This window comes from Phyllostomus hastatus, unplaced genomic scaffold (genome assembly GCF_019186645.2).
Source record: "Phyllostomus hastatus isolate PE091 unplaced genomic scaffold, TTU_PhHast_1.1 phas_scaffold_21, whole genome shotgun sequence".
NCBI classification, from domain to species: Eukaryota; Metazoa; Chordata; class Mammalia; order Chiroptera; family Phyllostomidae; genus Phyllostomus; species Phyllostomus hastatus.
Window position 1 is genome coordinate 13,234,504 of NW_025334017.1, and position 13,641 is coordinate 13,248,144.

Sequence of the window (13,641 nt, forward strand, 5' to 3'; positions counted from 1 at the left end):
AGGAATAATTCACCTAAAGATATAAAATAGAATGTGGTGATGGTAAATCTATCTTTGTGTATAGCAGTTGTTTAATAAATGTGAAGTTGCACTGAGTCACTGCCAGGCTGCATTAGTTCATGGATGTCAAGGATTTGTGGGACCTAGTTCCTTCAGACATTGAGTGAGAATGTTTAGAAATGGATATTAAAGGGTCATTTGAAAGCCACTCAAAAGAACATTTCTGTTTATTTGCTGAGGGAAGTTTAATGGTCTTCAATGGATAACTTTTCCAGTTGCTCATGCCTAGTGAAGACTGAGTGCATCAGAATGTTTGCTTTCCTGTCAACTGTGCAAAAGATGGCCTTACAAAAGTTTTTTCAGCTATGAAACAACCAGCGATATCAATAGTCGTGTCTTGTGAATGCTCAGCTGTTCCAGCCAATGCAGAGGCCGGAATGATCAACCTTCATGAAAAGACTTGAAGCACCTGCCCCGGGCTTGGCTCTAGCCATCTTTCCTTCACTAGTGGTGGTGTGTTGATTGTTCTACCCTGGACCAGTGCTGTCAGCATTAGCATCACCTAGGAACTCATTAGAAATGCAGTTTCTTAAGCCCCACCCTAGAATAAGGAAGTCTGGAGTAACTGACAAAATTATCATAGATCTCTGTTCTACCCAATAATTAAGTACTTGAGCTCGGGGCCTTTGTTTAATGGTGGAATGCTTATTCTTGCCTTTCATAGCTGTTGTAAAGTAGCCACTGTTCTGAAATTAAAAGCCAAATGTTGTAAAGAAGACATTTCTTCTTAGAAGAAAAGCTTTCTCAAAATCTAGAGAGAAATCAATGATTAAACTGCCAAGTAATGACAAAAATCCAATACTTGGGTTATGACTCTTAACCTGGATCTTACTCTTTCTTGTGTGGCTTTGCTGTCCAATAAAACTGATTAACAAGTTAATTATGCAAATTTTGGAACATTTTTTAATTGACTTTTGTTCAAACAGGAAAGTAGTGGTACATAAGAAAGTTTTTCTTAGTGAATTTGGAAAACACAGATTAGTAGTCTGGTAGTCCAAATTCTTTGAGCCATAGGGACATTAAATATGCTGCCTTCATATTTCTTTAATTACAACTTTATAGGATCTATTGATCCAATATTTAGCTAATCAGTTGTCAAACCCAAAATAACTCCTTGAGCACTCTCCCATAAATTACCACAAAACCAACACATAGATATATTTTTTAAGAGGAGAAGATTTAACAGATAGATAAACACACTCTTTTTTTTAAAGATTTTATTTATTTATTTTTTAGAGAGGGAAGGGAGGGAGAAAGAGAGAGAGAAACATCAATGTGCGGTTGCTGGGGGTCATGGCCTGCAACCCAGGCATGTACCCTGATTGGGAATCAAACCTGCGACACTTTGGTTTGCAGCCCACGCTCAATCCACTGAGCTATGCCCAGCCAGGGTGATAAAAACACTCTTTAGATACTCTTTAGATATTCAAAGTATTTGTTATATACAGAAGAATATAGAATTATTTTGTGTGGCTTAGAAGAATAAAGCATGATTAAACATAAAGAAAAAAGAAAGGCAGATTTTTGTTTGATAAAAGTTAGACTTTTCTAATTTTAAATGCTGCCCCAAAACTAAACAAGTGGCCCAGTGAGTTCTGTGTTACCTAGATGGACTTTTTCATTGATGCTCTAGAGAAGTTTTATTCATTAGTTAAAAGTTTATCTCGGTAAACTTTAAGGTCTCTTTTGTCTAGGTCATTCAAGTTGCTATAACGAAGATACCATAAACTGGGTAGCTTTAATAACATTTATTTCTCAGTTCTAAAAGCTGGAAGTGTAAGATCAAGGCACCAGCAGATTCAGTGTCTGGTGAGAGCCCACTTCCTGGTTCACAGATGGCCATTTCCTCAGTGTCTTCACCTGGAGAGAGGTGGGAGAGCTCCCTAGGGTCCCTTTTATAAGGGCACTAATCCCATTCAGAAGGGTTCCACCCCTTGACCTAATCATCTTCCAAATGCCCCCAATTCCTAATACCATCACATTGGGGGTTGGAATTTCAACATATGAATGAAGGGGAGTACAAACATTCAGTCCATAACATCTTCTAACTTGGAGATTCTCGGAGATTCTATAATGTTTCCTGGAAGGTCTCCTTTAAATGAATTCTCTAAGGTGGAGGTTGTCCCCTCCTTTCTCGTACATGATCTGGTCTGTGAAGTGATGTTCCAATGAGGAAAAGCAGCTTGTCTGTGTGCCAAGATGTTGCTTTGTGCTAGTTTCAAAACCTGCTGATGATCAGGCACTGTTTTGTGTGTATATTTCAAGGATGTAAAGTTGTATGCAGATCTTGAAGTAGAAGATCAGAACTATACCAAATCTAATCCTCTGCATTCTCATCCATGATTGAAGCTAAGTACAAAGAGGAAATAGAAAAAGGATCAAGAAAAACAAGCAAGCTAACAAAACCTCCAGAAATCCACCCAGCCTGGAGGTCTTGGTCAGCTCGTTAGGCAGCCAGACTGACGTAGTCACGGTCAGAATCCAGTTCTACTAGTGATGACAAGTAATATCTTGAAGTTGTCAAATGCTGTCATATGACACATTTTGATAATGTTTCACCGTAGCATGCCAAAAAAAAAAAAAATTATCAACTCGAGAGTTGCAACTTTATAAAGAATTTTCTAAAGCTCCTCAGTATTTTTTAGTTATAAAATAGGCATGTGCTTTGCTAATCCAGCCATCAGTGAAATCGGTTTGAGTTTCTCCCCCACTTTTATATGCAAATTTAAAATTTGAGTAACATTTTTCATTTTTTTTCTTAATAGTCAACACCATCTACTTTTATGTGCCTAATGTTTTAGTAAGCTTACAGGTATAATTGAAAATTGCTTTCCTTTTTTGAAAACTCAGATATTAAAATCAGCCTGACCCTGTCACATTATGATCTCTAATATCACATCAGGTTTTAATAAGCCTCCTTTTTGTAGAACACATGTGCTTAAGACTTCATGGAAACCAAATCAGTAGAGAGAAGGGATTACTGTAGATTACTTTGAAATACACATTGTTTGAAATAGCCTCTGGTGACCAGCTTTCATGAATGGCTGATTTTACTTGTGGGGCCCATCCTCTGGTTTAATTATATTAGCTTCTTTGTGCGACAAGTACTGGTCTTGTATGTGCTGAGAAATGAAAGTTTAAAACAAAGTGGAGTAGTTAGAAAATAAATTCTGGGAGTGCAACTGAGTGTTTGTAGAATAGAAGTCCAGATAAAACCTGAAGACTTGTCCAGCTGTATCCATCTATTTATAAAGATAGTCCAGTGACAATAAATGGAAACTTGCCCCAAACATCCATAGATATAGATCATAATTTGAGCTTTTTCAGGAAGATTATTTCACAAATATGACAAATAATTGTTTAGAGTGATAATGTGGTTCTTAAGTCTTTCTTTTCATAAATTCCTACAGCTTACAATTTCATAAAGTTTACTCTTATGACAATAAAGTAAAATGTTAACTTTCATTAGCTACAATATTTCTCAACTTCTGCCTGGACAATAAACTAAGACAGAAGTCATATTTCCAATTTCAAGTTGCTATGAGCCTTTTGATGCAAGTAGCACCATGCAAATGCAAACATTTTAGTAAATTTATGGTTTTCAAAATCTCCTACTGTTCCTCTTCAGGTGCTAATCTATCTAAAGACATTGATAAATAATGATTTGAGGGTAAGAAGATGAATTTGATTGGGCAAGAATTCCATACATCTAAGGGATAGCAACAAAAATAATTTGCATTCATTGTATGCTTTATGGCTAAGATTAATAAATTAATTTCCCTAGAAAGGCCTCCAGTTGGTTACTCACTTTGTTTTACTGTGATGATATTTTCCAAGATTGCAGGCCTGGATTTCACTTGAAATTTTAAGGGGCGCTCTTGAAATAACTGTGCAGCTGTGCATGTGAATCACTGGGAGACGAGTGTGCAGGTAAAGGAGAGACGATTCCTGAGGATAGGTGGGGATTTAGGTGCACATAAAACACACGTTTAAGATGACCTTATCACTGAAAGACTTGGAATTATATATTTAATCAATAGTACAAAAAATTGCAGCACAGTATTTTTCAGTATAATTTATGAAGGAGTATTTTTGAAATATTAATCCATGAACTAATCTAAATCTTAAGATCATTTTCCTAAATCATTTTCCTTGAAAATATCTCTGAGCAAAGAAGTTGACTTAAATATGGATGTTTGATTTTTCTTAAAGGCTCTCCTCTAAGTAATACATTATTTAAAAGAAAAGAAAAGAAACAGCTATCTTCCATAATTTTAACCCCTAAATCTTAAGCCAGGAAGTAAACTTCTCTTTCACTGTCTTTTGAAATGAGTATCCGCCCTTTACTGTCTATGGCCCAGACCTCCCTTTCTTGGTCATCAGGAGTGAGGCCAGCAGGATCCCTAAGAAGTCACGTGTATCTCCCCTCGTCTGTATTTAAACCCTTAGAGAATGATAAAGATCATTACTGGTGGTGGTGACCTTGACCATGTAGAAAGTAGCCATGGGGAATTCTCTGACTGTGATTTATTTTACCAAGTCAAGTCCGATGTTACTCTTTCCTCACATAGATTTTAACTACAAGAAAATGTTTGGAGAAATGCTTTTTAAACATAAATACAACATCTAATTGTCCTTTCAAAATATTTTCTTCAACTTAAATGTATCACAATTGTGGATCTTTAAAGTCCATTTGTATTGTGCCACAGTATGTACATCAGGAAAACAAACTGGAAATAAACAGGTCCAAAACAAATCCCCAAATCTGTTAAACATACATTGTTAGTATCTAGGAATGGTTGAACTTCAGCTGCAAAGACTATTTCTTCATTACCTGAAATATGTGTCTGTCTGTGTATAAATACATCTATACACATATCTTTTTACTGATTTTAGAGAGAGACAGACAGACACGTCAGTTTCTTGTTCCACTTATTTATGCATTCATTGGTTGATTCTTGTATGTGCCCTGACCTGGGATGGAATCTACAATCTTGGCACATCTGGATGATGCTCACACCAACTGAGCATCATTCAGCCAGGGCCTATACACATATCTTAAGTGTGCATGTGCACACATGGGTGTGTGTGTGTGTGTGTGTATCCAAGAGAAAGATAAATGCACACAGTACCAGTGAAACGTGATGCTTGTGGTATAGACTAGTGCTTGACACATGATTCATCCACTGCACCAGATTTCCGGCCTTCTTGCAGTTGGATGGGGCCACGTGACTAGTGACAGCCAATGAAATGTTAGAAGTGATTGAGTCACTTCCAGATTGAAGCCCAGCAAACCTCCTGCAAGATGCTCCAATTTTTTTTCTTCCTCTGCTTCTTGGTCCGGTTATTGTAGCAACAAGACAACAGCACCCCAGTCAGCCAGTGGCCATGCGTGACTGGCCAGAGCAAATATTCCTGTCACCCTGTGCGTGACTTGTAGTATGAGTGATGAATATACTTTTGTCATCTTAATCCATTGATATTTGGAGTTTATTTGTTATTACAACAAACTACTGCTAACGTAATACCTCAAGATACTTAAAAACAAATGAGGTGTAAATATGCCAAACCAATGCAAATGTAATGAAGTTCAATATAATGAACCATATACTTTGAGGCCTAGCTAGTTCTTTTATCAATATTGCTATAGTTTCACCAAACCCATATAACTGAAGTTTCTAGTGCCCCCTTTTTAAAACTCCAAGAATCTCTTTGTTCCCACTCTCTTGGATCTCACTGCCACCATTGAAACTAGTGACCATTGTCAGACCCTTTGCCCTTTAGACACTTTGTAGCATCTGCCTCAAGAATATGAGCTCCTTCTGGTTCCTTTTATAAATTTTAGTGATGTTGTTTCCTTTAGTTTTGCTGATTCCTGTTTGAATTAGTCTTAGACTTTCTGCACTCTCTAAAATGCCCTTGGTTCACTCGTTTCTGGTTTTAGTTCCTACCCTTGTGGGACAGAACCCCAAAACTACATTTCTTGCTATATAACCTCTCACTTTATTCTTGTCACCACCCAAACTCTACCTTTTCTTCCTCCATAAGAAAATAGAGGAAAATCTAGAAAACTTAAATTTACTTATTTCTGCTTTCATAATGCAACAGGACTTTTTTAAAAAAAATTTCCAATATAGGTATAAATGAAGTAAAAAATAAAATTTGTCTCTCACCCTCACCAATACCCCAGGGAAATGACTTTTCAAGGTTCCTTCTAACTTCAGTATTCACAGTGTTGGGGGGAGAGAGAGGAGAAGGGCAGAAAGGGAAGAAAAGCAAACGTTGTTCAAGGAGGAGCTCATCATTTGGCCACATATTTTCCCAAAGGTGCCCCAGGTCAGGAGCGCACACTTTTCAGCTGACATTGGTTTTTGGAAGGGATTTCTTATTAGAGGGGTATAAAAATGTTACTGCACCAGAAGGAGACTGTTGTCTCTCTTCTTTGCTTGGAGTTGTAATAAGTTAGATCGGGAAACAGGCTTTCTGGGGATTAACTGTAGATGAACTTTGCAAGCAATGGGATTTTAAAAAGAAGAAATTCGCTCCTTCATCGTTTCACGTATGTCATAAAGAAGATAGCATGTCCTGAAGGCTTTCCCTAAAGAAAAGTGATGTCTGGGAAACCTGAAAGTCAAAATTAAGAGAAAGGGACTGAGTAAATTGATGTAAAGAAATGGTAGTATATAGATTGGCAGTGAGTGTAGGTGGATGTGAATACCAACTTTTTGCTGGTTGAAGTCCAGCAAAATTTTTGCTTCACTCTGACCAGACACTACATGTGCTCTGGCTAAATTCGGCTTCTAATAATTGCATGCTGCTGCCCTCATTTTCCCTGCTGTTTTGATTAAGTATAGTGTTCCTTTTTTCCCCTGTCCTAACAATGGAGTGCGTTGCTTTGTTCTGGGAGCAATTCTCTTCCCTTTCCCTGGGAGTTGTGTGTCTGTGCCGAGTGGGTGGTTCTGACCCTGTCTCTCATGGGCTTTAGCTGTGTGGGCATTCATTTGTAAAGTTTGGTGTTATCCTCAGATTATTTTTTAAATCACAGAATGTCATCACTCATTATTAACAACTTGTATGTGACACCAGGCACTGAGAACGTAGGGCAGTTTCAAAGCTTTAAGGGGAAAAAAGTGAATGAGAAGTTTGTGAATAGGGCCAGATCTACATCCTCCGAAGTGAAAGCCTGGGCAGAATGGTGGAACCAGGTACGCCTACGCCAGCAAGTCTCAGACCTTCTCAATTCGGGGCCCATTTACATTATTGCAATGTATTAAAGACCCCCCTGAGCTTTTGTGTATGTGGGTTATAGCTATTAATACTTAAGACATTTAACTGAGAAATTTTAAGGATATTTATTAATTCTTTTGAAAATGAAAGTAATAAATCTGTTATCTGTTAACTTAAATAATATAGTTTATTTAAAAATGCCTATATTTCCAAACCAAAAAATTGGTGAGGGAATTGGCATTGTCTTATATTTTTGCAAATCTCTTTAATGTTTATCTGAATGGAAGAGAGCTGGACTCTGATATCAGCTTCTGTGCTCCGTCTGTGAAATATGTTACTTCGGTTGAAAGTACAGGAATAAAATTCAGCCTCACGTGGATAAGTAATTGGCAAAGGAGAAACATATTAACATTTTTAGATACTTGTAGATCTTCTCTGATACTATACCAAAACTTGACAAGTGGTAATTTTTTTTGTAATTTCTTAAAACTTTAGAAGTAGTAAGAAATCCAAAACCATATCAGTGAACATTTAAGTACTCTGATCCAAAGTCATCTTGCACTTTGATTGAATTTTTTTACTCATGTATGATTTTGTAGCATTGTATTTGGTCATTTGGGAAATATTGGGTCACTAAATTAGGCAAATATTCTAAATGTTGATATTTTATTTTACCATATAAAAACAACACGTGATAATAAGTTAATATCAACACCAAAGTCATCAGAAAGTTTTTATGTATCGAGAAGCTGCTAAACTCACAGTGGCGAGGACAAGTTTTCCCAAATTCTGATTTTAACTTGAAAAGCTAGATTTCTCTCCTTGGCAACAAACACAATGAATCCTGCCAGTTGTTTTCCTTGAAAACACAGTCTCATTTCATTCATTATTTGAGAAAATGCCTGCCAAATATCTAAGTCCAAATAATTCTTTCAAGTAAAAGTGGTGTTTATGGGGAAAAATACTGCCTCGTTCAGCTCGCAGCTCAGTCACACAGGTGCTTGTCCTCAGGACAGCCCTCCGGCCTCCCAGGCAGCGGAGCCTTTCTCCGCACCTCCTACCTCCTCACACAGAAAACGGGAAAGAGAAGATGCGCTCTCCAGGGTCCAGGTTTAATGAAGTTAATCATTCTACTGCCTTGTCTTCAGTGGAGCTGGCTTTTTTAACTGAATGTGACACTCCCTCCATTCGTAATGAGGCAAAAGCAATTTTACCTACCATTGCTCCTACTTGATTAGTATAAATATCAACAAAGTTTTAAAAAAGCAAATAACTTGTCGGTATTCTTATTAATATAGTCGTGGCCTTATGGATCACCCAAAGGGATCTCAAGGTCCCCCAAATGCTCACTCAGCTTACACTTTGAGAACTGCTATGGTTTACAAAGCAGGAGGACTCTTTCAGTGTAAGACCACCTCAGCCCCAGCTGCCAGGACCCGGGGGCTTGGTGAAGGAACAGAGATTCCCCTTAAATCCACTGGGACATGGACCGTGGGTTACGGTACATGAGAATTCATGAACTCAACTTTTCACATGGCTTAGAGTCTTCCAGTCTTTTTTTTTCTTTTATATGTGACCGGAAACTTTTAATGTCACATTCAGACTTTGGGTTGACTGCCCTAAACAAAGTCCTGCAGACTTTCCACAACGATTGGCCATAACTACCACTGGTGTTTTCACTCCGGCGCTCAGAGCACTGTTCCTCAAGCTCCCTCCCCATGTGTGAGAAAAAGCTCTCTTTACATTCCTCCCACTTTCTACTACTTCTCCAGACAAATTGTTAGTCTCTAAGGACACTTGTCGTCCACCGCAAAGTATCCAATTCAAACATTGCATCTTTGTCTTCTTTGTCGAGTTCTGCATTTTCTCTGATAGAGTTTTTCTTCTTCGTGACTTCTTTTCCTTCTGGAGCTGGAAACCAGGCAGGGAGGGGATGACAGGTTGTAAAGGGTCATTTTTGAATAAAGAATTGTCTGTGTGCGGTTTTTGCTCAGTGGTGTGTTTTGTGTGTGTTTGAGTGAAAGGTGGTGGGATAAAGGATGCAGTGCTCCTGCTGGCCAGACCTGTCAGAAAGTTCTGTACCGCTCAGCTCCAGGCTTTTACACACAAATCCCCTGAATCGGTAATAAACTGTGGCAGAAGAAACGTAGGTCTCTTCTATCAACTCTCCAGAAAGGAAGGTCGTTTTATAAGGGAAACACACACACACCAAAAAACACCTACTGTGTCTCCCTTTTTATTAGGAAATGACTTTCAATGTAGTTTATGTAAGGGATCATTAGTGCTAATATCCTTTTTCCTAAAGGAAGAAGTAAAGTAAATAAGATAAAGAGAAGAATAGCCAGTAATTTTGATTGGGTTCCAGGGAATATTATCAGCATCTTAATTGTCAAGAATTTTGAGTTGTGTGTGTGGCTGATTAGCTAAGCTCCCAGCACCACTGCTCGCTCCACACAGCAAGGCGACTGTCCTCACCAGGTTACTACACCCGCATAGGTGGGTTTACCCGACCACCGATGAGAGAGTCCTGCCCGCTCTCTTCGCACACCCGTGCAGGATTTGAGAAGTGAGCAAAGTTGGACTGCTTAAAAGACCCACCCTCTTGAGAAATTTCTGTATTTAAGAGAGCCTGGGGCACAATCAATGGGAGAAAGCCATTGTTTGATACCTTATTCCTTTCATTTTCCTGTCCTTTTGTGCTCATATCAGTTTTCTCATGATTTAAAACAAATGCACAGAAACCAAAAAGTTGGTGCAGAACAATTGCAGGCTTTCAGTGTTCAGCATGCTCAGTGATCACTGAAATAACCCTGAGTTCTTCCCCAAAAGCCCTTACACGTGGACTCTCAGAGCTGCAGCACCCATCCGAGGGGGCTTGTTGGTTGCTCTGCAGATCATGTAGTCAAGATTTCCCTGCTGCAAATGCTAGATTTTTGTTTAAAAACCTATTTCTTGTTGAGTTTCTCTCTCTCTCGCTCTCTCTCTCTCTCTCTCTCTCTCCCCCCCGCCCCCCCCACCTCAGTAATTGCAGGCTGCAGAGTGAAAAGCATTGGAATTGTTTACAAAACAGCTCATAAAGTTTAAAATAATAGGGGCGTGTGTGTGTTGACATAAACAAAATGCTGTGTGTGGCAGGCGGGAACAGGACGCAGTCTTTCTTCTTTCCTGCCCCGTGCCACCCTCCAGAACTGCGTGCGTGGAAGTGAGTCCCTCTCCTCCTGCTACCGCACTACTCACTCTTCATTCTTATGTTTATTTATCTGACGCCAGTTTACTGTTGCCAATCAAAATACAGACCCTCAAGTATGTGGAGACAGAGGAGCTGATGAAGGGGGCTGCCAGCTAATTAATTTTAGGGCAGTGTAAATTCCCATACAGATGTTCCCTCGTGACATCCTAGAGGCAGATTTTTTTTTTGGTAATGAGTCGTTTGCCATCTCTCAGAAGTCCAAGAGAAAAGCTTGCAGCAGGTTAGTGTTCCAAAGTGAAGGGGCATTTCCCAACCCTTTCAAACTCTCTCCTCTTGTGCAGACTGGCAAAGATTTTGCAGTCTCCCTCTGGATTTTATTTATTTTTTAACGTGGGAGGGTAGCCGCTAACCCTCAGCCTCAGAGCCAATCAATCACTTTGCTTTGCTGGTTTAGATCTGCGGCAGCAAAGCACAATCTCTGTGCGGGCGGCGCTGCACCGGGTCTCGCTAATAGTGAGTCTGGTGCTGACAGTCAAAGGAGGGCTCTGTCCCCTTAGGCGCCAGCGCACTGAGGACACGAGCTGGACAGAGGGACCATCCTTGCTCGGAGGAAGCGCCTCTTCTTCCCCTGGTGATTGATGGAGCACAGTTAGGAGGTTTTCAGAGGCTGGGAAAAATTGCCCTCCTTCCTCTGAAGTCTTTGTCAGCAGAAAGAACTCTCCTGGGTAGTGAGTGACATAATGCAGATGACAAATGACAGCTTTGAGTTTCATTCTACTCGATAAGTACTCAATATCTTATGCAGGTGAGTTAACGCTCCCTCAACACGCCCCCTCGCGCCAGATGCCCCCAGATGTGCTCTCCAGATGCACTGTGGTTTCACAGGCGCTGCTGGCTCTTCCTGATCCGTCATTAGTTTTGGGGGAGACGTTTAAAGTACAATTAGGGTGTGAATGGGGATGAGATTGTGCTGGTTTATGGAGCTGATTATAGAATGAAGGTGTTTTTTGAGTCATTTGTTAGCACTTCTGAATGTTGTTTCCTTCTGTTTCTTCATTTTGGAGGGCAGATGAAAAATATACATGCATTAATATTATATATACTATACATGTATATTTAATATACAGATTATAGTATGCTGTTTTAAGAGACTACTTCAGGCCAAAAACCTGTACCAAAATCTTTGACCGATGTTTTCTTTCTATTTTTTTCTCCCCCTTCCAGGACCCCATCTACAGATGTGCTGAGTATACCCCTGAGAAATTGATTTTTCAACCAGGATACCTAATTCAAGGTATTAGCTCTTGTCAGAAAGCTTTTGCATTGGAGCCCTGTGCTGGAAGTGATATTTTGGCAATGAACTGGAGTAGGAAAAGTTGGAATGAGAATAAAGGACAAAAGTGAATTTGCAAAGTAATCAAGTGCTTAAAAAACGACCCAGCGCCTGTGAGGGTTTGCTGCTTCTGACTCATGTGCAGCCTGTTCTCCGCCAGCGAATGTGCCAGGTCCCACTTAGCTGAAGCCCTTTTCCTGCAACTGTGTTTGGGGTTTGGATTTCATTTCAGTCTCTCCCTCTCGCTTTTTCCCTGACTGCTCAGACCTGCAGAAACCAGGAGGCTGAGACGTTTTGTCGGTTTTGCGACATGGGACCAAATGTGAGGAAGCGTTCCTGCTGGGCTCTGGTTCTGGCTGTCCTGGGCACGGAACTGCTGGGGAGCCTCTGCTCGACTGTCAGGTCCCCGAGGTTCCGAGGACGGGTGCTGCAGGAACGAAAGAACATCCGACCCAACATTATTCTCGTGCTCACTGATGACCAAGATGTGGAGCTGGGTGAGATGTCCAATTTTTCGCTTGCCAGTCTCTTTTGCTCAAGTGATTTGCTGACCCTTCTCAATAACTGTCAGTGAACATTCGGGGGTTGGGCACTTCATTATACCACCTTAACTAATGACCTAGTTTATAAAATGAGCTTGTGTTGAGTATAAGGCATTTGGTTTGTGTTTCAACATTACTTTTCTGTCTCAAGATTTTGAAACAGCAGGGCTGGGGACTAAGAGAACAGGAGGAAGGAGGAAGGGAGTAAGCCCAGATTAAATATTATGGAAGTCAAGGATTTGATGGTGGTCCTTGGAAACCCTTGATCAAAATTTTTTTTATATTTGGGCAGTTGTTTCAAAGAGTAGGAGACCATGAATGGAATTCTATGCGATGTATATGAACACAGATAGATATTAGAGGAACTTTCAGTGGTTTATTAGTGTTAGAGTGAATGATCTATTCACAGATTGTAATAATTGTTAGGTGATTGAAATTTGTGGTACTCTACATACCTTCTGGTAGTAATTCACTACTATCACCTTACATGTGATGCTTTCTAAAGATTTAGCTCATCTGAGTCAATTCCCGAGCTCTTAGGAGAGCCTACCCAAATACGGTGGTTCCATCTTAGCTTCTGTATCATCTGATTGGGCTTCTCATCTTCTCACCCTCCAACTGGGCCAGATCCATGGTCTTGCCTGTAAGCCTAGGGTCAAGTTCTTCTAGGTTACCCCAGGACAGATTTAAAAAATAATCTTGCCCTGACAAGTTGTCACCACATCTCATTGTAACCCAGGAATTTCCATTCCTGGACCCAAATTCCTCACTGTCAGGCATCACTCAGTGGGCTTATCTATCCATCACACTCAACTTGGCTGACACTAATGTCTTTTTGATCCGGTGCTAGCAGAGCCCCCGCCTTCTTTACAGGGCTCCTCTGGCTTAGGGTTCTTGAGGATAAAACCCTCCATGCTGGAACTTGATCGGCATGGAAGAGAACTTTGGTTTCCGATTTGAAACCAAACAATAAAATTCCAACAAAGTGAATTCCTTGGGTTCAGCAGGAAGCGAATGCACGAGAAGCCAGCCGGGGTAATGATCGCTGAGGTTGAGTCACTGAGTCTGCTCTTTCTCACTTCACTTTTTAAACGAGAGTATAGATTTTTTCAGGCAATATGCCAGAACGAAAGGTCTTGCAGGTACGACTTTAGTGTGTATGTGGCTGGTGGTTTCAGGTTTTAATCACTTACAGAGCAAATAGAATGATGTGAACATGTTTGAATTCGCCTTCCTCAACATCTCATATCCATGCTTTCTGCTGAAGCCAAGATCTACAGACCTTCCCT

The 13,641-nt window shown here is 40.1% G+C and overlaps 1 protein-coding gene across 4 annotated transcripts in view; it reads left to right on the forward strand.

Annotated features, from left to right (window-relative positions):
• Nucleotides 1-13,641, forward strand: part of SULF1 (sulfatase 1) — a 155,693-nt gene that overhangs the window by 70,479 nt on the left and 71,573 nt on the right. For all 4 annotated transcript variants that reach the window (XM_045861204.1, XM_045861206.1, XM_045861207.1 and 1 more), the window contains 2 exons: nt 11,702-11,771; nt 12,076-12,307. In XM_045861204.1, the coding sequence (XP_045717160.1) occupies nt 12,121-12,307 (187 nt within the window). In that variant the 5' untranslated portion in view covers nt 11,702-11,771; nt 12,076-12,120. The remainder of the gene's footprint in view (nt 1-11,701; nt 11,772-12,075; nt 12,308-13,641) is intronic.